General features: G+C 40.3%; 2 protein-coding genes across 2 annotated transcripts in view; both read right to left on the reverse strand.

Annotated features, from left to right (window-relative positions):
- The window catches only part of KASH5 (KASH domain containing 5), a 52,481-nt gene extending 50,097 nt beyond the window's left edge, over window positions 1–2,384 (reverse strand). The window contains exon 1 of the mRNA XM_075191553.1: window positions 2,293–2,384. Coding sequence (XP_075047654.1) covers window positions 2,293–2,368 — 76 coding nt within the window. The 5' untranslated portion in view covers window positions 2,369–2,384. The remainder of the gene's footprint in view (window positions 1–2,292) is intronic.
- A 7,640-nt stretch (window positions 2,385–10,024) lies between these two features.
- LOC142107925 (dickkopf-related protein 3-like) lies at window positions 10,025–25,612 on the reverse strand. Its single transcript, XM_075191593.1, has 5 exons — window positions 25,291–25,612; window positions 18,947–19,039; window positions 17,208–17,355; window positions 10,765–10,921; window positions 10,025–10,537 (listed from the first exon to the last, which is right to left on the reverse strand). The coding sequence occupies exons 1-5, from the start codon at window positions 25,489–25,491 to the stop codon at window positions 10,162–10,164; spliced, it is 975 nt and encodes a 324-aa protein (XP_075047694.1). The 5' UTR covers window positions 25,492–25,612; the 3' UTR covers window positions 10,025–10,161.
- Window positions 25,613–26,190: the final 578 nt, after the last annotated feature.

Raw genomic sequence — 26,190 nt, forward strand, 5'->3', positions numbered from 1 at the left:
GGATCGATCCCATAATAGGCTACCTTTGGCTGGGTCACTGGGCCATCTGCATTTTTTACCTTATTAATAGGCTGCTGAGTCGAGTCTTGCCCCTGGGATGAAATTTGCCAGCCTTCCCTTGCAAATTGCCCTCTTTATAGCAACATCCTACAGCAGAGTAACACCTACTTTTAGAAAAAACAGTTGAGATCAAATGAATAATCACTTTCACATGTATGAATAGATAGATGTCTCTTGCATAAAGTTACAATAAGTACAGTATTTTATTTTTGGAGTTTAATTCTACTTTTTGAGTTCACCCCATATACAGTAGATCGCTGAGGCTGCCAAAAGGAAAGAAAGGCTGAGATCATTCACCAATCACACACAGTACAACTGGACTGATCATTTCCAGATGAATAGCCTGAAAAAAAAGTTCATAAACAGAACAGTGGAGAAAGTTACATGTATGTTAAGCCAGAAAAAAAGGTGTGTGAATTATCTGTCTCAGACGCTGCTCTGTCTGGGGGAAGGGACCGCAGAGGCTCTAAGAGAATGCCTGATATTAAGAGAAAGCCTGATATTGGTTGTGAGTAAATTATATGTGCTGGAACTTCTTATGTTTTTGCTTAGTTCGATAGTCAAGATCGACATGTGATAGTTGGTGCCGGACAGGCAAGGTGTTTATTTTGATGTTTTCTTTGTTTTTTCTGCTTAGTAAAACTGGATAAGGCCAGTTGTACCAAAACCTTGGACTTGTGTGATTTCTCTGCTGCTGTTCATTACCAATTACCACAGGAGATGGCACCTGTTCCCCTAACTCAGTTACAATCAATGGCGGAACTACCACTGGTGCTGCAGGGGCCGTGCACCGGGGCCCATGGAGATAATGGGACCTGCTGCATGGCAGATGCAGAGGGTCCATGGCCTACAGCTCGCTAGTTTCACCTCTGGTTTATATATATATATATATATCTTAAGGCTAAGGATTTTAGATAGGTAGATAAAAAATATGTGAAGACCCGTACATCTTGTTGAACATCTCATTCCAGAACCATTGGCATTAATACAGAGTTCGCCTTTCCTTTGTTGATATATAACGCCTCCTACTTTTGAACATGGCTGCGGGGATTTGCATACATTCAATCACAAGAGCTTTAGGTGAGGCCGGGCACTGATGTTGGACGATAAGGCCCGGCTCACAGTCTGCTTTCCAATTCATCCCAAAGGTGCTCAATAAGGTTGAGATTAGGGCTCTGTGCAGTCAAGTTCTTTCACACATAACTTGGGAAACCAAACATTGACATGCAGAAACCAAACTTTGCCACACAGTTGGAAGCACACAATTCTCTAGAGTGTCATTATATGCTGTAGCATTATGATTTAGGATCAGAATCTTGCGTATACTGCATGAATCCATAGATCCATTCTGCCTTTTGTCAACTGTGAAGGCTGGTGGTGATGGTGTAATGGTGTGGGGAATGTTTTTAGGCACACAATAGTTCCCTTAATATCAATTGAGCATTATTTTAATTCCACAGGGTACCTGAGCATTGTTTCTGACCATGTGCATCCTTCTATGCCCACAGACTATCTATCTTCTAATGGCTACTTCCAGCAGGTCACAAACACGCCATGTCACAAAGCACATGTCATCTAAAGCTGGTTCCACAAACATGACAATGAATTTATTATACTCCAATGGCCTCTACATTCACTATCTCTCAGTCCAGAAGAGCACCTCTGGGATGTGTGGGAACAGGAGATTTGCAGCATGACTGTTCAGCAGACCAATCTGCAGCAACTGTGTGATGCTATCATGCTAACAGGAACCAGAATCTCTAAGGAATGTTTCCAGCACCTTGTTTAATCCATACCATGTATTGTAAAGCGAATCTGCTAGCGCTATATAAATAAATACATGATGCTGATGATGATGATGATAATTCAGGCTGTTCTGGGTGCAAAGGGGTGCCCTCCCCAATACTAAGAAAGTGGGTGTATATTCATAGCCTGTATATATATATGGATATATATATATATATATATATATATATATATATATATGTGTGTGTGTGTATATATGATATATATATATATATATATATATATATATATATATAATATTGATATAAATATATGTTGATCACAGGTTCACAATGGATTTTGCATATAACTTCCACTTACTTTTTCCACAAATCATGCAATCTATCCATACAATATAGTGCTCACATTTCCCCTGAATGACATCAAGAGCCACTGATGATCCTGCCGTGAGGTTATTTACATCATCTTATGAAACAAACCTCTTACCTCTTTCTTCTGAATCACATACTCGAAAGACACTATCAAGCATCTGCTCTTCAGATGATAAATTGGCTGTTTGCATAAGGTATTTCTGGGAAATATCTAAAAGGGGAATTGAAGAAGTTCCTTCATTAATGACCCTCTATAACAAGATAACAAGGAACGGTTTCCTATAAAAGCTATGCAGAGTACAGATGTCACATGGATTACATAGGTCATGTTAAAGAATAATTACATGAATAGAGATGAGTAGTTTTGAGAACCAGAGACCTAAGAGATTTAAGTACTTATAGATATAATGATGTATGTCATCAGGTTAAAGGACCACTTATTCTAAAATACTAGTTGTCGTAGAAGAAGTACCAGTAGTATTCAGGAATATTTATGCAAAATGTTTCAGGAACGATTATTAGAGATAAGGCTGTGATTCATAAAGATTTCTCCTATGCGCTACAGAATTTTTGTCTGTAATCTACTGAAACCTTTTATAGTCTAAACTTAAAGCAGCAATAAACATAACATCACATAAATCACAGGGGCAGACTATAAGAACAATTTTGGTATTTACCATTTCCCCTTCTTTAGGCTACTATTACTGATTTATGATTTTGGACTGCCGTGACAACCACAGTCACATGGCAGCGGATCATACTTGTCTACTCTCCTGAAAGAGCAGGCACCCTCCTGGATACACAGGGAGGCAAATTGCATCATTAAGCCCCATCCCTACAGTGAAATGCCGCACATGATGTAGTGAGCAGAGGGGTGGGGTCATTAAGCCCACTCCTCTGAACTCTGTCTGCACTGTGACATCCTCCTTCTCCCCCCCTCTGCCATCACATGACATGCTGAGAGCTGTGAGCCTGTGTCAGTGTAGTTGACTGACTGACCAGACTGTGCATAACCTGGCACATCACCAGATTAAATCCACTGACCTGAAATTCTCTATCATCATGAGCAAATATTTGCTCATCTGACAAATGTCATATAACCATGTATATTGTTGTAGTGCCCCCAAAACAGATATAAGTGATGATTTGTGATGTTACCACAGCAATCGAGGGCCTTAGGCGCTGTGTCAATCATTTGTAAAAGATTCCAAATATTTAACATTCAGCTAGAGATTTAAATATTTTAAAGAACTACTGAATCTAAAATGCAAATGCCATCTTTAAACTAGCTGCTGGTTATGCTTGCCATACGTGGGCCAAATGCTGAAATCAGACAGATATGGCCATTCGGCACTCAGTTTGGCCTGTTAGTATGGTTAACATATGACCACTTATAAGCAGCTATAGCTCTGACGACCGGATTTACAGTCATACCAGGAAATAATCTGATCATTATGGATATTGGGTTAATTTGTGAAATTGCTGAGTGTGTGACCCTACATAATATTGACAATTATATCAAGTACAGAATATACTTGCCCACTCTCTCGGAATTTCAGGTAGGTCTGCTTATTAGCAATCCATTCTCCCACATCCATCCCACTTCCTAGTGAAGTGGGTGAGATGATGTCCTCCGTGAAGAGATGTGTCACAAATTGTGTCATTTAGGCCCTGCCCCAGTGACAATTTTGCCTTTACAAGCCATCGGCGCTGTAAATTTTAGCTACAAAGTCGCCGATTTCTGGCGGGATGAACAAATCGGACCATAATACATTTACCCCTTAATGTTTAAGTAAAAAAAAACATTTTATATCATATAAGTACTATATTTTAACTAGTCTAGCCTTTCCATTCCACTACTTTAAAAACTAAAAATGAATTTTCACTACAATACATGTGTCACTTTTGTGAGTTTGAAGGTTTTTATTGCAATGTTTAAAGTGCACCAATAAATTCTCTTTCCTGCAGAAGTGCAACTGGAAGATGCAAAATGGATCATATTACCAGTGTAGGATGAAACCTACAGTCTGTTTCATTTTAAGGCCTGGCACATATGGTGCTCAGTGGTTTGAGGTGGATTATGCTGAAATGCATTCAAGAGCTTAAAATAATAATGCACCAACGGTTAGGAATCATCAATCTCCTTTGTCACAAACAGCACTCACCTGCGCCTGTTTTGACAAATACGTGACAAAGGGTTAATCCCAACACAACCATCTGGTTTGTCTAAAAATGATGAAATCTCCCCCTTTTGTATTACACATTTACTTCAAAACTGCCACCAACAAGGTTTGTTTTAATAGCAAAATTACAATCAAAAGCTAAATCAACCCGAGTTATTGTTTGCCAAACAATCACCAGTATTTCAGTTATGTAGAGTATGAATAACCAAGCTAACTAGCACATGAATTTATTAGAACAGAGAGAACAGAAAGTTAGTAAATGGACAAATAGCCACAATGCTTAAAATAAACTAAATAAGATAAAAAATGACATACATTAATATTATGCAAAACAATTTATTTGGAATAATAACAGAAAATGAACTGACTTTTCATGTAATTTTGTTTGCCTGGGAATGGCGGAAAGAAAGGACAAACCTTCACTTTACTTTATACATTAACATCTATAATGTATTTAAAGTACACTCAGTAGATTCGTATTATTATTTAATGTGATTATAAATTATCAAATGTGATTGCGTTTTACATATAAGTATATCTTTATATATATTCAGATGAACAAAAATCTTACTATATCCAATCTGACATAATCACTTTTTATTTATATTTATACTGTGCTTTGGCATACCATTTAGATAAAAAACGTTAACCTGACAGTAAGTTTTTGGACTGTGGGGGAAGGAACCAGAGCACCTGCAAGAAACCCATGCATACACACAGAAAGAACATGAAAACTACACACAGATAGTGCCCTGGTTTCAATATAACCTATGGCCCAGGCAACAATGCTAAGCACTGTGCCACCTGATAATCAATATACCTTCATTGCTGAGTTGCAAATCTTGCTCTGATGATTCATCCATCTTCCAAAAATCAGAAACCAATGTCAAATCATCAAGTTGTCTACTTGATGCCACTAGGTTGACTTGTGTGACACTATCAAAGATTTCCACAGACATTTTGTTATAGTATTCCAGTCCTAAAAAAAACAATGTTGTAACTTAAGTTTTTGCTGTGTTCTTTATCAAAGCATGTGTTCTGTTTGTTACTGTATTCCATCTACATGATGTGAGTGAGTTCTCTGTACAGCGCTGCAGAATTAGTGGCGCTATATAAATAAATGGTGATGATGATGATGACGATTTACATCAGTTATGGGTCACCTGGTATACTTCAAGGGCCACATGTGTGGCCATCCAACCTTTAAAAGGACCACACATTACTCTTAATTTCATTAATGAAAAAACAGCCCCCAAAAGGTCTTGGCACCCCCATATCAGTCAAAAGGTTAAAGGGACAGTATGGATCATTTATAAACACTGTATTTAGGTGCAAATTTAGCATTAAACCGTACCAACCAATGAAACACTTGGGGGGGTCTATTTACCAAGACCCTGTGGTTTTGAAGATTATGGCTGCACAATTTATCAATAAATGCTCAGTGCCCCATCAATACCGACTGGCGGTGGTAAGAGGAGTCTTACCATTTGCCAAGCCAGTCAGGGGTTAATCTGCGCTTGCTTGAGCCGGCTTCTCTACTCGCGCATGTGTATTGGAACTTGAACCTCGGACTTGGGCTCCCAGTTCCACATTGGAAAAAAATAATGAAAAAAATATTTTTGGGGAAAAAAATTGTAAAACATAGAAAAAAAGAAATAACTTTGTTTAACTAAAACAAGGAAAAATGCTTTATTTTAATAATAAAGCATTTTATTTTTACTTTGCTGACTCTCGGCTATCCCATCCTGAGATGGCTATAGTAATAAGAGTGCAGCGGTAAATAGTATATGTTTTTTATTAATTTTTTTAAAAAGTGTGATCCCCCCCCACCCCACTAGGCTATGCCAGGCTGGGGTGGCCACAGTATAACAGGGGTTCTTCCTGGCACTGATTGGGTGGTGGGTGCCAGTGACAAATAACTAAAATAATTAAGTACTATTGTGGCATAATAAGTCCCTGGAAGCCCTGGCAGCCATTGTCTATTCTGGCAGTTGTAATCTACAAATCTGCTGGAACATGTAATATGTAATACTAAAATACACAAACACCAAGGGCTAGATTTACTAAGCTGCAGGTTTGAAAAAGTGGGGATGTTGCCTATAGCAACCAATCAGATTCTAGTTATCATTTATTTAGTACCTTCTATAAAATGACAGCTAGAATCTGATTGGTTGCTATAGGCAACATCCCCACTTTTTCAAACTCGCAGCTTAGTAAATCTAGCCCCAAATGTTGTTGTGTTGTTCGCCTAAATCTATAGGAAATCCATTTCTGGTCTTAGATTAGGCCAATTGCAGTAAAAATGTAAAAAAAACCTGAGAGAACAACGAATAAGTAATAATAAAATACACAAAGAGCAAAACCTGGCTAATGTTTTAAAATAAAATACACCCACAATTTGAATGACTGGATAATGCCATGATATACAATAAATTGTAATCAAATGGACATAAAGCCCGGACACTGTAATACTTACCTCAAGTTCCTCAATATGTCTCACACCCCCCAGACTTAATCAGATATAAGTAGTTCCCTCTCTTTTTTTTTTTAAACAACTTTATTTGTTACAAGGCTGGGAGTTACAGTATCTATCAGTAACATACAATCATGTCCTGGTGTGAGAGCCACATTGGGAGATTATTTTTTATTTATTTTTTGAATGGTTTGTTTTTTATTGGAAGATTTTTATTACACAAACAAAAAGAAACACAGAAAACAACTGACATATGTTATGCTAACAAGCATTTTCTAATCTAATCAACGTATTGACATATTAGTTATCCAGGTTCACAAGGAAAAATAAAGTAGCAAGTTAAATGACTGTATTTTAGGTGGAGAGGGATATGGCCCTGATTCATATTGGGAGACTAATTTCAAGGGGTAATAAAATGTTGACTGGCTTTAAAATGAAAAAATACATGGATAGCACATACCTGCCTACTCTCCCGGAATTCCCCGGAGGCTCCCGAATTTCGGGGAGTCCTCACGGACTCCCGGAAGTGAATGGAGTGAATGGAGGGGGGAGGCTTAATCGTGTCATTAAGCTCCGACCCCTCCATTCAATGCTGTGAATTTCGGCTTTTTATAGTGGGGGCGGGGCTTTGGTGACGCTATGGTTGGCATGTATGGGATAGCATTTAATGAAGGAAAAGATGAATCTCTTTGCAATTATGCCATACATTTCAACACAGGGAATTTCCCTGTATGGATAGAAGAATGTGGAGGGTCATAATTAAGGGGTGTGGTCATGTCACATAGGGGGCTTGCTAGGTCCGTCCCCTGACATCTGTAACATGTTTCCTCCTCCCATACTTTCAGTATTTTTTCTCCCATGGTCCCAAGCCCACTGCCTGCATTATCATCATCATCATCACCCCATTTACCTGTACAATACAAACATTTGGCTAGGCAGCATCTGCAGGGGCGGAAAGGGGGTGGGCTTATTTTGATCCGACTTTGTGATTCTAAATGTTGGGTAGTATGTACTAAGGCTAGCCCAGATCATTCACTTAAAACCTATTTGCTAATGCTTGTCATTTACATTGCCATGCTGTCAGCGATACCAGCAGCTGTTTCATTACTGCAGGAGGTGTGGCCCCAAAAAAGGACGATAATAATCCAAACTCAATTGGATCATTATCAGGTATGTTTCCTGTGTGTATGGCCAAATTCCAGAATTTATCTGGCCAATTTCACCACCCACGTGTATGGCCAAATTGGTCACATTGGATCGAGCATGAGGATTGGTCTGAACATATTTTCCTAGGTGATAAATTGCTAAATATTATAGTATAATTAATAATCCATCTGTATTTTTGATTCTTGATGGCCACTTTTTCTCAGCCTTTGACCTTCATTTGATATTATCTTTTGCAGTTGTAGGAAATTATTTCACTTAAATGTGCCCTGTGCCGTCTGGATTAAGCCCCGGTCCATATCGGGCGAGGCAATGAACACCCACATATTACGATGTTGTGGCTGATCAGCTTAAGAAACCAGCAGGTAGTGTAAACTGCAAGAACAGATGGGAAAGAGACTGTTTTGTATGTGGTGGGGCTGTCTTGCGTATTAGGGCTAAGTAATGTCATGCTGCTAAAATCCCACAGGCCATACTACCACTTCTAAATTGTCTGAGTATATTGTTTTCTCACTAGTTTTAATCAATTGTATTACTGAATGTATAGACAACCATTTATCCTAATCTAAATAAAAATAGTACCCTAAATGCTTAGTGCACCCAGCATAGGTATATTACAAAATAAATATACTGTTTTGCTCTTTTCCATTCGAAATATTCTTGCTTGTAGTTAGTAAGGGTCATTTACAAACAATAAAAAAATAAGGACTCTTCAAGCAACCATTTGTAGGACTGTGGTCCAAAAAAACCCAGAATGCTCTTATTGGCATGGCCTATAGCATAAATCTTACCTGGAAAGATTAAAAGATCTTAATATGTATAGTTTGGAGCAGAGAAGGGAACGGGGGGACATGATAGAAACTTTCAAATGTATCAAGGGTTTTAACAAGGTATAGAAAGGAAAGATTCTTCAAAGGAAGAGAAGTATTAGAACACAAGGACATGCACTGACACTGGGGGGGAGTAGGTTCAGAGGAAATTTGAGGAAAAACTACTTCACAGAAAGGGTGGTGGATATGTGGAATAGCCTCCTGTCAGAGGTGGAAGAGGCTAATACAATAGAGCAATTTAAACATGCTTAGGATAGACATAAGGATATCCTTCGAATAAAGGATGAAATAGGGTTTGAGGTTATCATAGGTTAAAAAATGGGCAGACTAGATTGGCCAAGTGGTTCTTATCTGCTGTTAAATTCTATGTTTCAATGTTTTTTTGCCAAAAGTAAAAATATCACTTGAAAGTCTTGTCTACTATCTATTTTTGACACACTCCTTAATGTAATATTTTCTATTTTTTCCAAAATTGCTGCTAGTTAGAGCCGCATTTATGTCTGGAGTAAGTCATGAGAGTAAGAGAACAGCTGAGATTTTGGTTTTCAACACGTACACGTACTCATGATTATTAATGATTATTAATGAATTTTCCTGTACCATGTATGGATCTATCTATCTGCAAACAGCATCCCATAGGACAGTGTTGGCTAACCTGTGACACTCCAGGTGTTTGTGAAACTACAAGTCCCAGCATGCTTTGCCAATATATAGCAGCTTATTGCTGGAAGGGTATGCTGGGACTTGTAGTTTCACAATACCTGGAGTGTCACAGGTTAGTCAACACTGCCATAGGAAGTATTGGTTAATACCCTACCTCCAGCATCTCTGAAGATGTGTAAAAATCAGGTAACATAGCAGGACTAAAAAGGAAGCTGCTAAAACCGGAATACCCCTGTAAATGTGCACTCTCCACTCCTAAAGGAGAATTTAAATATTTTGTCCTGCAACACTGTCACTTTGGCATCTGGGTGCAATACGAGACGTATTATGAGAACTAGCCTGCATTTAGCAAGGAACTTCAAGTCTGCCCAGGACCATTACAGTTGCTGCTATCGTGACTCTGTAACCATGCACTAACTGTGTTAGTAAACCAGCCCAGCATATCATTTATTACTTCTCGCCCATTGTTATGTTATATGTGAAATGGACACGTCTGAATCTTTGCAGTAATATGCGCCTTATATATACTAAGTGATCACCAATTTAACACTGCATTTTTATTTCTTCATATTATTAAAACAATTTTATTCTGAAAGACAGTCTTATAGAAAAATTATATCAAAATGCAACAAAATAGAACTTAAATATAACAGCAGTAAAACTGCATGCATTTAGTAAAAACCAGGGCCAAAATATTGGCCCATTTCATTTGCAAGTTGTTTAAGTTCTTGGAAGTCAACCTGACTTGGATCAGGAGGTTCATCGACATGGTCATCGAAGTGCAGACTTTCATCCTCCAAATTATCCCCTACGTCCACGCTCAGCATATTAAAAGCATTTTTGGCTTCTCTCTCGCTCTCTTCAGCCGCCCTAGGAAAGTCTACGAACGCTAACTGGTCATCCTGTGAAGGCCACGGAACGAATTCTACATCATAGTATGTCAACTCCTCATCTCTACGGACTATTGGTTGGAAGATAGAAGATTCTTCTCTGTAGTTCGTGAAATCTATCACTTCATCTGGCTTCTCACAGGTGGAAATCAGGTTTCTACAGAATAAATAAAGAACAGAGGAACACTGAAATGCAACATTTAAATAATATGAACCTAACCAACAGTATCAATCACAATTAACGGCTTATAAATCAAAGCAAGTGCAACAAGAATGGTGCATTTTCAACAAGAAATATGTTGCATCAACAATGTGTATGATTTGTGGTTGTTACTGATGCATTTCAAGTGTCAGTTTTTGTAAATGGACTAAAACCAACCTTACCCTTTACTGGTGCACACAAGACCCTCGGCACAAGGACAGCGCCCCAGACCAAAATCATAATCTGCACCAAAGTTTATCAACTTTAAGAGATTACTGGTCTGGCTTTGACATTGCATTCCTTTGGATGGAAATGGCACACACACCGGGAATGGAAAAGCTGTAAGAATAATGACAAGTGCTACATTTAATACAAAGGGACCAACATGTTGCTCTTTAAAGCAAAAGCGATCTGCTGATTGTCTAGAGTGATTGAAAGCCTAAATCATCGTGATATAGATAAGTTGTAGTTAATATTTCAGTTATTAGATGTGGTTGCAGATAAGTGCAAATACTGTTTTGGTTTATATGGGGGGAAATTGTTTATTTGTTATTTTATGGGGAAATGTTATGGTCAAGTTCAATATTTTAATGATCACAGTACTATTTGTTTTATAGCTGCTTCCTAAACAGATCAATCTTCACATATTGGTGATGTCCCTAGGTAAAACTTCCTAGTCCACACAACTCAGTTTTATACATTTACTAGTCACGGGTCTTCATTTTGGTAGAATGGTGGCATAAATATATTTTTTTGTGTACATTATATAGGGGGAAGCAGTCAAAATCAGGAAACAAAATTCCCTTTTCTTCTGCAAATTACATTTACTCAATTAATGGTATTCCACATATTTATCCAAAATGTGATAAGCATAGTGGCACTATATAAATAAATAAATGCACAGTGGCTTAGTGGTTAGCACTTCTGCCTCACAACACTGGGGTCATGAGTTCAATTCCCAACCATTGCCTTATCTGTGTAGAGTTCTTCTCCTCGTGTTTGTATGGGTTTCCTCCCACACTCCAAAAAAACATACTAGTAGGTTAATTGTCTCCTATCAAATTGACCTGTCTGTGTGTGTATATTAGGGAATTTATACTGTAAGCACCAATGGGGCAGGGACTGACATATGCTCTAATCCTCAGTGGGGATAGGGGTTGGGCAATGGGGATAAATAGCAGGGTTCTTGCTATAAAGCATTGGGGTGACCATCATTTTCGGGTGACACTCACATTTTTATAAGTAGCTCTTTTCTTAAAGGCAACTTTTTAGGATTACTGGACCTTTAATTGCATCATTTTTAGTCACACCAGTTATAGCATCCTGTGTTTAAACTGATTATTTTTGTATTAAATTGCAGTTGTTGGAATACAGAAAATTTGTTTGCTTCCCATTATATAATTTCATTTGCATAGTTTGTATCTCTCCCCCACTGTGCGGCTGTTTCAAAAAACACCTCCCATGTCTTCTAAGTGTGTCAGTAGATATTGGAGCTAAGGAAAAACAGACAAAGAAACCAGATACATCTTCTATTACGTAAAAAATGGACATATCTCAATGTCTCAATGTGGTGATACATCAAGTTTTGTTCCCCTTGACTTGCTAGTTAAACTGAACAAAACCATACTTGCCTACTCTCCAGGAATTCCCGGGAGTGAATGGAGGGGGTGGGGTTAAATACGTCATGTAGCTCCGCCCCCTCCATTCAATGACGTGAATTTCGGCTTTTTATAGTATGGTGAAGCGACAATGTCACTACGCCCTCCTCCTACCCCATGTCACATGACTTCTCCCCCGGGTCTTAAAGGTTGGCATGTATGAACAAATCACTGGAAATATTAAATATCTGTGCTTTTCTACTAAGCATATACGTACAGTACTGCATTACTCTAAATGGTCTTTGCTGTGAAAAAATATAGACTCAAAATTTTGAGAACAGGACTACATGCTACACAGTACAGTTATGTCGGTGTATCTCTCAGCTCACAATCACCACTTCCATCGGCCCTAATCATTAATGCATGCACAGCAAAGATAAGGGGGTAAATGTATGAAGCTCCGGGTTCTTCAACACCCGTGAGTTCGGCGTCTTCAGCACTTAAATTTTACAAGGCAGCGCCGCTTTAAATTTAAGCGCTGAAGACGCCGAACTCGCGGGTGTTGAAGAACCCGGAGCTTCATACATTTACCCCAAGGAGTAAATTTGCTTCTGGACAAACCATGTTGCAATGCAAGGGGTGCAAAATAGTTTATTATTTTGTATGTAAAGAAAATACTGGCTACTTTTTCATGTAGCTCCACACATACTTGATAGCTTGATCTTTACAGTGACATTTTGGACATGTCCTATCCCAACTATAAATTTGTCCCCACATTTTAAATTTACCTCCCCCTCCAATGCAACATGGTTTTGCCAAGGTGCAAATTTACTCATTGTCATTGTTTTGCTCTCTATGTACAATGTATTCTAGGGGCCTGATTCATTAAGGCAATGAATGAATCAGGCCCATAGAATACATATTACATACAAATAATTAAATTAATAAATATTGATCGTGTTCAGCAATTTTTAAAAAAAAATGTTGCACCACTGCTGTAAATCTGTTGCAGTTGAATCCAAAATAACCCCTAATGCATGTGAGTAATATTTGATGCTACTATTTCTTTGCTTTGCTTACATATGTGATAACAGGGTGTTGTACTTAAATGCTTTGCCACAAAGCATCACATCATTATGCAAAGCTGAGGGGTGCGCCTGCGTGGGATCAATGCCCCTGTTCTCTCTGATTCAGGGCATTAACATATCTGGCTCCACATAGGACTTAGAGACTGGAAGAGTAATTTACAATGGTGGCGCATTATAAATATATAGCAGTTAGCGTTGATGCCACAGAGGTCAATGTGCAGATGTGAACCTGTTTTCTGTGAAACTATGTATGGATGTACATGGTGAAATACAGAACAAGTACAGTTTGCACAGGATGGTGGGTGAACCTGAGCAGATCGTGGGCATTTCAGAGTGCTGTCAGTTAGGCGCAATGATATAGCAAAATCTATTAAAAAAAGGATTTTGTTTTGTGGAACAAGATCTTTAAATGATCTGACAGGGATGGATACTATGTTGGGAGTCCGGGAGGACACACTGAAATTCGTCAGTCTCCTGGACATTCCTGGAGAGTAGACAAGTATGATTAAATTACATGCAACTAACAGATAACTTAAAGGGAGAAAAAAGCAGTACACTGCAAGTAAGGCACAAAGCGCATAGACATGCAAATGTAAATCAAAGAACATAACCTATCTATATTAATAGCCTCTAGAAATGGCCGCAAGTCACTGACAGCCTGGGACTCCAGAGAGATAGCTAGTAATTTTCCTGACAGTGCAATCATTGCTGCGTAACTCTCAATCACATGATCACTGGGGTCTCTGCAAGAGCCATTGGTCTCATTAGACCCATTAGTGCTCACTAGGGATAAAGAGTTCTAGTTGTGACAGTTAAAACATATAGTTGCTGCAAAAGAATTTCATATTTGCAGTGTCCCATACAACCTTTTTTTTTTTATCTATTTAAGGATAGTCTAATAACAAACAATACAATTTAAAAGAAAAAGAGTTACACAAAACAATATATAGGGCTTACTAAATAGTAGTGGGAGTGCATGTTAGTGTTATTAATGAGGAGGTCAGGCTTATTTGTGACTATAGGCCGTATGTTGTGGTGATATTTTTAATTGAGCAAGTGATGCGCAGTCCACAGAAAACAAAATACGGCACACATCTGCAATTACGCTCCTTAATGAATCAGGCACATACAAGTAATCTTCAATGACTTTGTGTTATTTAGCCTAGAAAACAGAACTGGGGTGGAGGGGAGCGCACATGTACGGCTCTCAAGAGTCACAATATTATCTCAGATGGCAGAAAATCAAAGTGGAATGAATGCATTTTGGAGGCGAGCGTATCCAAGCACTCTCTTAAAGCTAGCACAAGAGCACAACACTGAGCTTACCCTATGTACATGACCCCCATTCTCTTTTACTCTGTATCAGTATCATCATCAGCTATTTTTATAGTGTCACTAATTCCTCATGGTTTTGTCCAGGTGAAAAGTTTCTCCTTTTTTATACTTTGCTCTACTTAATGACTCACCATGGAAAAACGTTAAGATTGAAATCTTGCTAGATTTTTCTGTCATGTTTTCTTTTTACTTTAGAGATTAACTATTCTCTTATGTTTTAAAATTAGTTTCAGTTCATACCTCTCCGTGTCACAGTTTTGCACTCCCAAAAATGTAGCGCCTCACCCAAAAGCCTTGCGCCCTAGGCTCCAGCCTATTGGATAATCAGAAACTGGCTAAAAGCCGATAGCAGATTGGTTGGTTACAGTTATGTTATTAAAAGGGTGGCTTTAATAGGCTGATTGCTATATTTAACCCAATCAGATGGATGACACAGCTCAGACATAAGAACATGAGCTGTTCCAGGCCAAAGATTGCAACCTGTACCTATGTGAGAATGTGTCACATGATCAACTTGCATGGAATTGTGCACTTGCCAACGTCCTGCTGTTAACGCCTGCACATTAAATATAGTGGAAAGATCTCATTTATATACACCGATCACCCGCAACATTAAAACTTCTCACAAGTGAAGTGAATAACATTGATTATCTCGTTACAATAGCACCTGTCAAGGGGTGGTATATATTAAGCAGCAAATGAACAGTCAGTTCTTGAAGTTGATGTGTTGAAAGCAGGAAAAATGGTCAAGCATAAGGATCTGAGCGGCTTTAACAAGGGCCAAATAGTGATGGCTAGATGACTGGGTCAGAGCATCTCCAAAACGGCAGGTCTTGTGGGGTGTTCCCAGTATGCAGTGGATAATACCTTCCAAAAGTGGTCCATGGAAGTACAATCGGTGAACCGGCGACAGTGTCATGGGCGCCCAAGGCCTATTGATGCTCGTGGGGAGCGAAGGCTAGCCCATCCGGTCCAATCCCACAGAAGAGCTACTGTAGCACAAATTGTTGAAAAAGTTAAAGCTTGCTGCGTATGTTATGGGTCTGCGTATCCGCAGACCAATCAGAATGCTCACGCTGACCCCTGTCCACCGCCAAAAGCACCTACAAATAGACACATGAGCGCTATAACTGGACCATGGAGCAACGGAAGATGGTGGCCTGGTCTGATGAATTACGTTTTCTTTAACATCATGTGGATAGCTGGTGCATGTTCGTTGTTTACCTGTAGAAGAGATGAGAAGTCAAGCCAGCGGAGGCAGTGTGATGCTCTTGGGTCCTGGCATTCATGTGGATGTTACATTGACATGTACCACTTACCTAAACATTGTTGCAGACCAAGTACACCCCTTCATGGCAACAGTATTCCCTGATGGCAGTGGCGTCTTTTTAGCAGGATAATGCACCCTGCCGCACAGCAAAAATTGTTCCGAAATGGTTTAAGGAGCATGACGTGTCTCGGTTTAAAAATTCCCCAGATCTCTATCCAATCGCGCATCTGTGTGATGTGCTGGAAAAACAAGTCAGAGCCATGATGGAGGCCCCACCTCACAACTTACAGGACTTAAAGGATCTGCTGCTAACGTCTTGGTACCAGATACCACATGCCTTCAGAGGTCTTGCGGAGTCCATGTCTTGACGGCTCAGAGCTGTATTGGAGGAACGAGGGGAAACTACCCAATATTAATCAGGTAGCTTTAATGTTGAGGCTGATCGGTGTAAGTCTCATAAAGGCACAAGAAGAGAAGCACAAGTTGGTACTATATAATTACAGCACTACAGTACAATTAGAGTCACCCGAGACCAATACTAAAAGTATAATTAGGTTGCGACTACTATATGAATCACTGGGGATAGAAGGTTATCCCAGCACAGTATAGACGTAAGCAAGGTGTGAGGAGGCAACACATATTTTATTGTAATCTAGCACAGGTAGCACAAATTTTGCAACTGTAAAATCTCCATCCTGGTCTGTTTGAGAAGTTATGCCAGGATGTCACCACACAGACCCTCGCCGTGAGTGCAGAACATCTCCTATATCTCCTTAATAGGGAATACGGTGCTTCTGTGGTCATAAGAAAGTGAAACCGAAAGACAGTGGTGGAAGGGACACTCAAAACACTGGGTGGGGCGGAAAAAAGATGGTAAAGAAAAGGGGGCAATTATGAGCGTGCTGAAAACTGACATAACACAAGCTGGGACAGACATGTGGGGGCAGATAGAAGACAGGGAATGAGAAGAGCCCGGGGGGCATGCATAAGGAGATAACGCAGGCAAAATCGGTACAAGGACCTAAGGATATAAGCTAGACAACGTAAGGCCGATTTTAGAGAGCTCCCAAAAAAGGTCGGCAGTGTAGGAAAACATGTGGATGATGTAGATGTGACTGTGTGATTTGTGTGTTTAGTAGGTGTTGTCAATGGCGAGGAGAGGTCGTGGGCCCCAACACAGACTTTGCACAAGGGCCCCAGGGCCTTTAGGTATGCCAATGTTATATAATATTTCTGTCAGATTATTTAGCAAGCTCCCAGCTGTAGTTGGGATAGGGATGTACAGGTCACACATTCTGCATACACACTCTAAATGCAGATTTTATTAAACATACTTTTAGGTTTGTAGCAGCAGAATCCAGGAGCACAACTGTCTTCTGCTGGATGACATCTCGTTCCACCACTGTCACTTCTCAGAGCTTCAGTACATCCGCCCTCGGCACAGACCCACCCAGAGCAACACTCTTCATCTTCCTGACAATGCTGATACAAATGATGGTGTCAAAGACAAAGGAAAAATGTTAGGAGGTTTATACAGTATCTGTAGTGCTGGGAGGCAGAAGACTTGTGGGGTGACATTTTATCATATCCAAAAATATGACACACCATGACAAATTATTATGGTGCACATTCAATGTGCATGCATGCAATACTCAGAATGGAATTTCTCAGCAGAAGGGAAAAGAAAAATACTTCCCCCTTGGGGTGGAGCGCAGTGTTTACGTTTTTTTTAACTGTTATGGCCATTTTTATTAGAGATGTTCACTGACCCCCGTATGGGGGTCTGGATTAACTTGGATCTGGATTAACTTCGTGTTTTGGTTTTGGCAAAACCGCCCTTGCGTGTTTTGGTTTTGGATCCCGATTAATTATTTTTTTTAATAAAATCCCTATTTTTTTTGTGCTAAAATCCCATATTTTTACTTTTTTCACCCCTACATCATTATTAACCCCAATAACACTAATTTCAAGTCATTTGCACTCAATTTTGACCACCTCACAGGTCACAATATTATTTTCATACACTTTCAAACAAAGACTGCAGATTTAGAAGACCAAGCCTGCCAAACCTAATATCTAAATTTCAGCAATGACAATTAGCAATGGAGCTCTCCTGAATGTCACTGGAGACTTTGAAGAACGCTGCTACCCCTCCTCTCTTTTCTACCTATGATGCTGCCCCACTGCTCTATGGACTGCCAAGAACTGTGCTACCCATTCTGTGTCCCTCTGTGAAATGGCGCTGGATCGCCGTGGAGGGCGGTACTTATAGAATCCAAAGCTCCCAGGATCCAACAACGTAACTATGATGTTTTGCTTCGTTTTTAAATCTGAGGGCGCGCAAAAGTACCACTCACATCTGCTAAGTTCGGGTGTGTTCCGTTCCCGGGGAACCGAGCCTGAGCATCTTTAATTTTTATATACTGTGCAATAAACCAAGTGAACAATAAAATAAGTAAAATAAGGAAAGGTAACAGTTTGTAATTTATTTATATATATATATATATATATATATATATATATATATATATATATATATATATATATATATATATATATATATGCAAATGGCATTCTTTAATACTAAAATATTTTATAAGATAATAAGAAAGAGCCTTCTGTATAGAGACAGTGCTGAATCCAGTCGTTCTCTGCAATTAACAAATTGCTGGCTCTGTGAGCAATCTAGCAATGCACGCGAAGGTTACATTGTCCAGATCTGATAGGCTGAGCAATGACATCACTCAACGACCAACCAAATTTTCCTTTCTCCCAGATTAGTGAGATTAGACTTTAATATTGGACACAATGGGGTCACAAAAAGTACAATGGTCCCCAAATTTTGGTACACAATTATCAAATTCTCCAACCATTGCCATATATGTTGATATTAATATGGACATGTATATAAGAATGTTACATGATGCCTTTTGACATCCAATTAACCTATACATTAGATCCATACATGCTCAGTCATTTAAGTACTGTTTGGTCTCCATTACCTATTCAACACTCATTCTCACAGTTCAGCATTGATGTTTTTCTAAGATAATGTTCCAAATATATTTCTCACCATTTCCTTGGTTTTGCATTCTTGGCAAATAGCAGCAGTTGATGAAGCGTGGCAATACTGGTCCTGTGGGCAGTCACGGGAGTCATTACAGTCCTGTAGAATGGAATATCAAGTACAAGGGAGAAAATCAATTATACCACAGAAATAAATGATTCACAATGTGTCACTCAATACCATATCTCATTCATGATGATGATGATGGGTACTAGAACTGTGGTGTATATAACTGTATCGTCCGACTGGTAGCACTATTCACCAACTCTCTCCCGGGGGTATACTTACTAAACTGCGGGTTTGAAAAAGTGGAGATGTTGCCTATAGCAACCAATCAGATTCTAGCTGTCATTTATTTAGTACATTCTGCAAAATGACAGCTAGAATCTGATTGGTTGCTATAGGCAACATCTCCACTTTTTCAAACCTGTAGTTTAGTATATATACCCCTCCCCCATGTTAATATTAATATAAACATTTAAAAAGTAGTTGCAATTCCCCTCCCGACAACTGAAATACTTATTTCCCTCTCTAAGAATGAATGATGAATTAATTTTTTAATAATAAGTAAGCTCATTTGCTTAAGAAGAAGGTGGACTTTTTATTTTTTCTAAAAAAAAATATGAAAAAGAATCACAAAGCTGTTTTTGGTGAGGATAGAGGAACAGTGTCTAGTTGGGCCTATTTGTAAAAGGAGCCTGGAGGTTTTGATCTATCACACCCTTGTTAAACAAGACCAACAAGTTTAGTCTGGGAAACCACTGTAGCACTCACATGATCACTATCGTTTCGTCCCCCTGACTGGTGACTAAACTTAATTTACATAATGGTTCTGTATGTAGTGCTGAAAATATACCGTGCGGGTATTATGAGTCATTAATAACTCATATGATAATGACAGCAACAACTAGATCAACATATTTACCTGCTCGGTAACAATAGTGATTACTACTTACAAGAGGACCAGTCACTGCTGAGTTAATAATATCTTACATAGTACCTAGTGCACTATGTAAATGTTAAAACAGAGTGTCTACTGATGACTGAACAATGGCTGAGAGGTTGAACAGTGGCTGAATGATGTTACTGCCAGGCATGCAGAAGGTCATGTAGACTTTTTTTTTTTTACACCTGACAGGCTCAATCAATGGAGGTAACGGCATATGCTTTTTATACTGGTGTTTAAAATAGGAACCCAGTATATGTGACTGGGGTGTATATGGTGGTACGCCATACCGCCACTTTTCCTACTGCTTTCACTGAAAAACGATCAATTTCCATTCACTTACATTCCTATTACATATTCCGTACCGCCGCTTCTAAGTTTCCATTCCGCTACTTCTAAATTTCCCCTTGGCCCACTGGTCTTCACTGTATGCTAACTACCAGAAGGGGCTCTGTATTGTGTAACCAAAGGGTTCATAAATGACCGCTAGGTTGTTTTCTGTCCCATTGGATCACATATTAACTGTTAGTGACAGTGCACTGTAAGGAACCTTATAAGATGAGCATCAAGAAAAATAAAGAAATACATCATTAGGTTAGCACCAGAAGAATGTTGTTTAGTTGATAATTATATGACCCTTCAGGTTTCCCCAGCACTGTCTACACATGTCTAAAAACAACTTTGGCACTTTCCTCCATAAACTAGAATGTGGGTTGAGATAGTATAACTGCTACGGAAGGGGGGAGGGGGGGCGTGGTCTGGCAGCCATCTAGGTCAGCCCCGTTTTGCTGGAACCCTGCATCCTCCGGTACCACCCAAACTCATATTGGGGTTCCTGAGGCCTAGTCCATGCCAGAAGCCGCGGGCTCGATTTTTGGAACCGCCGGACTACATATCGCCCCTGGAGCTGCCTCAATCAGTCCTCCAGCAGCCATCATTAGAGAAGTGTCCTCGCCGAACCCCCCCCCCTCCAACTGGGCCCCCTTTCAGTAATACAGAGCGGCACCCGGGGAAGTCTGAACCCGCTACAAGTTTGTGGACCGGCTGCCGACTGACACTTGATCTGCCCTCCCCGCATGGTGACCGTAGACTCGGGCATCCCCTGCCTCCACCACCCTAAGAGGGTTAAATCCCACTCTCCTTACCTCGGCCAATCCACCTGCTTACCTCTGGCCACCAGCAGTGTGTGAGGAGACCCAGCCAGCGTTGCTTCGCCTCTCCGGTGTATGTGTCTGCATTGCACCTGCTTCACATAGTGTGCCTTATCCTCCCTACAGTTCCCTCTACCCTGCACTGTAAAACCCCCACAAGGGGTAAACAAACAAAACAAACAAACAAAGAAAAACTTTTCTGCTCTACAATCTCCTGACATTGACTGTATGTGGTGCTGGGAATGGACGCCTGTCTTTTCTTACTGCCGGCGCCCCTTTTTTTGCCGATTCAGCTGCACTGGATCACTAATCTGCTTCTTCCTATCAGGCACCACTTCACTTTATTCAAGGATCCTCCATACTGCAGATCAGTGCCAGAGTATTGGTTCACACCAGCTCCAGCACTTCCTGTGATTCTCCTATTTTCCAGTGTTTGTTGACCTTGGCTTGTTCCTTGGCTTATTCTCCTGGATTCCGATTTGGTACTACACAGCCCGCTTGGTTTGACATTCTGCTCTTACCTGAAGCCTCTTCTGATTATCCCTGTGTACTGCACTACTGTCTGGCTTGAGGACCACGACCTGTGCACCTCTCGCAGCCAAGTCCATACCTCCTTGCGGGGGTCCCTGGTGAATACCAGGGGTGAGTTAGAACTGACCTTCCCGAGTACCACGTCCCGCGACCCTCACAAAGGGAGCGTGACCTGGGCAACCCTCTTGACTGGTCCGAAATTAGGGATAACGCAGCCTCCAGCTCAGATTGTGTCCGGATAAAAGAAAATGTATATAAACTTCTTTTTCATTGGTACTATCCTCCCCCCATTTTGACTGTTGATATTTTGACTATATCTCCTGTGTTATAACAATATACATTTTTGTGCAAAGCATGTTCTGCTTTGTTCACATGTTGGTTTTAAATGCAAGATGTGTTATGACTGTATGCTGAGATACACTGTTTAATACAAAAGTTATTCCACAACTTCCCAGTGTGTGTCTATTGACAGACTGAAAAAAGCATAATCTGCAATAGGTTATGGGCTCACTCACTGGTATCTGGAATCCAGACACAAAGACCTAGGCCCAAGTAAGTAGTGAGTAACCCAGTATTATACCTCAGAGGGAATAAAGATATACAAAAATGGAAGAAAATGGCAAGCAGCACAGATTTTAGGCCAGCAGTAACCAAGTTGTCTAATAGGGAAACAAGAGCATGCTTTAAATGTAAGACAATTGGACATTTAAAGAAAAACTGATCGATATGGAAAGCAGTACAGCAGAAACTATATTTGCAGAGAGTTAAAATTACACACACAGATACATGCACAAACAAGTGGAGTTGAACTAAAAGCGACAGTAACTCATCTGACCCATAGATACAATATAGATTCAGGAGTGACAAGTCACATGACAAGAGATTCCATCACTGAACGTGACATGAAACATAAAGAAGTAATCTATCTCACAGATGGGACCAATATAACTGTGGGAGGTATAGGGCACGGTCTGCTCCTGTGCACCAATACAAACGGCAGCAATTTACCAATACTGATAAAAGATGTATTAGATATTCCCAGACTGGAAGTCGGGCTCTTGTCTGTAACATACATGGCGACTAAAGGACATACTATCGAATTCCAAGATAGCATGTGCATTATCCAGAATGGAACAAAGGTATTAGCCAAAGCACAACCAAAAGGTAAGAACGCCTTTGACTGTATTCATGTGTGGCACAGACGACTAGGACACAGGCACCCAGAGAGCAGTAAGGAGAGACCCAACAAAGGATCTCACACATCAGACTGTTCATCAGCCATGAGGTGTGAACGCTGTATAAATGCAAAAGCCACAAGAATAACAATCCCAAATGTGAGACCAGAGCATTGAGACCACTTCTATGGAGCAACTTGTGTGGCCCATTGAAAGTGAGTATACCAGGAGGTAACAGATATATAGTGACTTTCACAGATGACTACTCCAGATACACAGTCACTTACCTAATACAAAGCAAAGATGAAGTACTAGACAAGTTGCAGAATTGTGAAACAATGATTAGATATACATTTCAAAGAAATCTACTTGCATTTCGTAGTGACAATGGAGATCTCATGGGAACACAAAATAGAACACTTCCAAAGAAAACTCGACATAGAGCACCACAAGTCGGTACCCTACACACCAGAACAAAATGGGGTAGCTGAAAGGAAGAACGGAACCCTGTCTGAAATACAGCCACTGAACAAGAGATTTAAATCAATGGGAAACCAGATACCAAAGGTGAAGAGACACAGTAGTGCACAGCAGATGAAGTAAGGCGGCAACCAGAGAAGCAAAGCCAAAGAACCTGTGCGCCTCTCATATAAAGCTAAAATTGGGCCCACTTCCTGGAAAGAAATATCTGACCTACCGAAAAGGGAAGCTGACAACTGGATACGGTGGTGGTGGGAGCCACCTTAAGAATACAACTCATACAGAACCATTTTGTAGATGAATATGATCCTACAATAGAGGACATGATTGCGGATATTTTCACCAAGCCCTTAGCTGGAGAAAGACATCATAGACTACTTAGAAAGATGGGTCTAGTGGATTAAGCCTCATCTGTTCAGAAGGAGTGTTGAGTGCAACAGACTTGCTTTAGTGATTACACTTGAGGGACAGCAGGTGGAGCTGTTCCTAAATGTGCTACTGTGTTGTCACTCTGTGTTATAACAATATATTATATTGTACAAAGAATGTTTTGTTCTTATGTTGGTATCATATACGTACGTTTCTCACAATGTTGGTTCTGCATGGAGCAGGCTAGCAGCAATGTGGTTTTTTGTTTATTGTGTTATGGAGTTTTGTATATTTTATGGTCATGCCTCCCGACAAAATAAGCTTCGTCCCAGTTCTTACCAAACACCAGCCACAAATGCACAAATTACTGGAGGGGGGTAGGCCATGCACTTGTGTTTAAGCCAGTCCCATAGTAGGCTACTTTGGGCTGGGTCACCTGCATTTTTTTTCCCTTTAAAATGTTCCTAATAGGCTGCTGAGCCGAGTCTTGCCCCCCTGGGCTAACATTTGCCAGCCCTCCCCTGGTTGGGAGGTATGCATGGTGTCTGCTGTGTTTTTTTTTTACAGTAAATTTTTTATGTGGCACTACAGATTCCAGTATGCTTTGCCAGCACAACCAGGAAGGTTATAGCTATTAAGGCTTGCTGGGACCATTTAAAGCTATTACCAACACACCCACCACACACGTTGGAAGGAGCCCCGGTGCTTTTAGGGGTTGCTTTTTCCTATAGAGGGGGCCCTATGATGAACAGGCTATGGCTGAGTGACTTTACGGTAGGGAGACCCCACGCTGCAGGTTTCCCTGTTATAATGTCACCAGCCCAGCCTGGCGCTGGTTGTGGCTTTTTCGCAGGGACCCCACACTGTTCATCCTCCTTCAGTTGATGCATCAGCTGATGGGTGCTATAGAATAGTCACAGGCAAACTGAGGGGGGTTGCCTAGTGCCTGGAAACCCCCTCCAAGCTTGGGACACTGTATAATTGAGGTGGCTGGACCCTGCTCCCGCTTCACACGGCTCTGCTTGAAAAGGGAGAGCTGCGTGCACCTAACAGTAGTGCATGCAGCATTGCCCATGTATATTATGGTATTATGGGGATAGGAAGAGTTAGAGAGCAGCCTAGCACTGTCTAAAATTATAGCCACACCCCCATTCATGCTGGTCACACCCACTGGCGGCGTGATGTGGAAACCCCCCTCTGTAAATCCTGCGTTTGCCCCTGAATAGTGGTTGTATTCTACTTCCCCACCAGTTAGAGGTACGATCAGTGGTAGGCAATCATGCTGGAAATAGTAGTCCCATTACTGCAGGAGGGCCCAAGTCCAGATTAGAATCTGTGTCATTCTAGAGCCAAAGAAATGTACGTACATCACAAAATAGTAGTGTCTATTCATAGGTGGTAGTGACAGCTGATTCCAGTACTGCTACTGAAAGGGTTAAACTCTGTTCCATAGCTGCACACTGCCACCAGGATTTGCTGCATCTTGAAATATTAATGAATATTAATGACCACATCTACTATAAATGCAGAGAAGGATATGACATGTTTTTCAATGCATAAACATCTATCCCTAATAAAGTAAATGCATCCTGATTTGGCTTCAGAGGCATTTAAGCTCAGCAAAGAAAATAAATAACTCAAGCCATACAATTTCCTTAGGGATCTGATGACAGAGCTTGTGTTTTAAATGCTACTCACCTTATAAGGGATTGCCATTGCATTCAAGGCCTCTCTGGCCCCATCAAATTCACTGTGGTACTCAGGAGACAGGGACGCAGGGGAGGAAGGGGAGCCCAAAATAATGAACAGAAAGGCAGGCAGCAGTAGAGGCATCCCTGTGCCAGACAGCAGGCGCACATCAGGACCCTTAATTTTCATGCATATGGATAGAAATAACATGTGAAAACATCAGGAAAAATAACCTTGCAGCTGTATCCCAGACCAATCAATGAGAGATGGGTGTGTTTGTATTCTGCAGAGATGCTTTGCAAATTCCTCTCTAATGGATGAAACATGAATGAGAAACTTCTTTACTAGAGCCCCCCCTGCTGGACCCTCAGCAAACAACAGCATCATAATTGACCTTTATAAGTCTTTTCACAATTTTGATTGTTATAGTGCAGGAAATATAGTGAATTAATATATATGAAATATAGAAATTATTTTATTTATTTTTTTAGTAGATCAGTTCTAAAGCATTTTGATTAGTATGAACTAAGGAGTTCATGTAGATTTGGATGCATTAGCTCCCCAAACGTAAGCAGGAACAAAAAAGGTCAGGAGTGGGTGCAACGTTGCTGACACCCATTGCTGCGGCAGAGAAAGATACTGGGGTATCAACTACCCACAGCATCCACACAGCTGGTACCTCTGGTTCAGTGTGGCCACTTGTTAAAGGGATTGTTAAAGGGATTTTCCTCACTAAATAACTCATTAACACAAAATACTGCCATTCCATTAGTAGTCTAAGAGCTCAGATATAGCTGAAAACCTCTGCCAATCACATTCATATTGCTCTTGTGACATTCAATTAGAGCGGCTAAAGTACTGTTATTGGGAAGGATGGATACGTACGTGTTCACATGCTGATGACTCCCA

Source organism: Mixophyes fleayi, chromosome 11 (genome assembly GCF_038048845.1).
Source record: "Mixophyes fleayi isolate aMixFle1 chromosome 11, aMixFle1.hap1, whole genome shotgun sequence".
In the NCBI taxonomy this organism is placed as follows: domain Eukaryota; kingdom Metazoa; phylum Chordata; class Amphibia; order Anura; family Limnodynastidae; genus Mixophyes; species Mixophyes fleayi.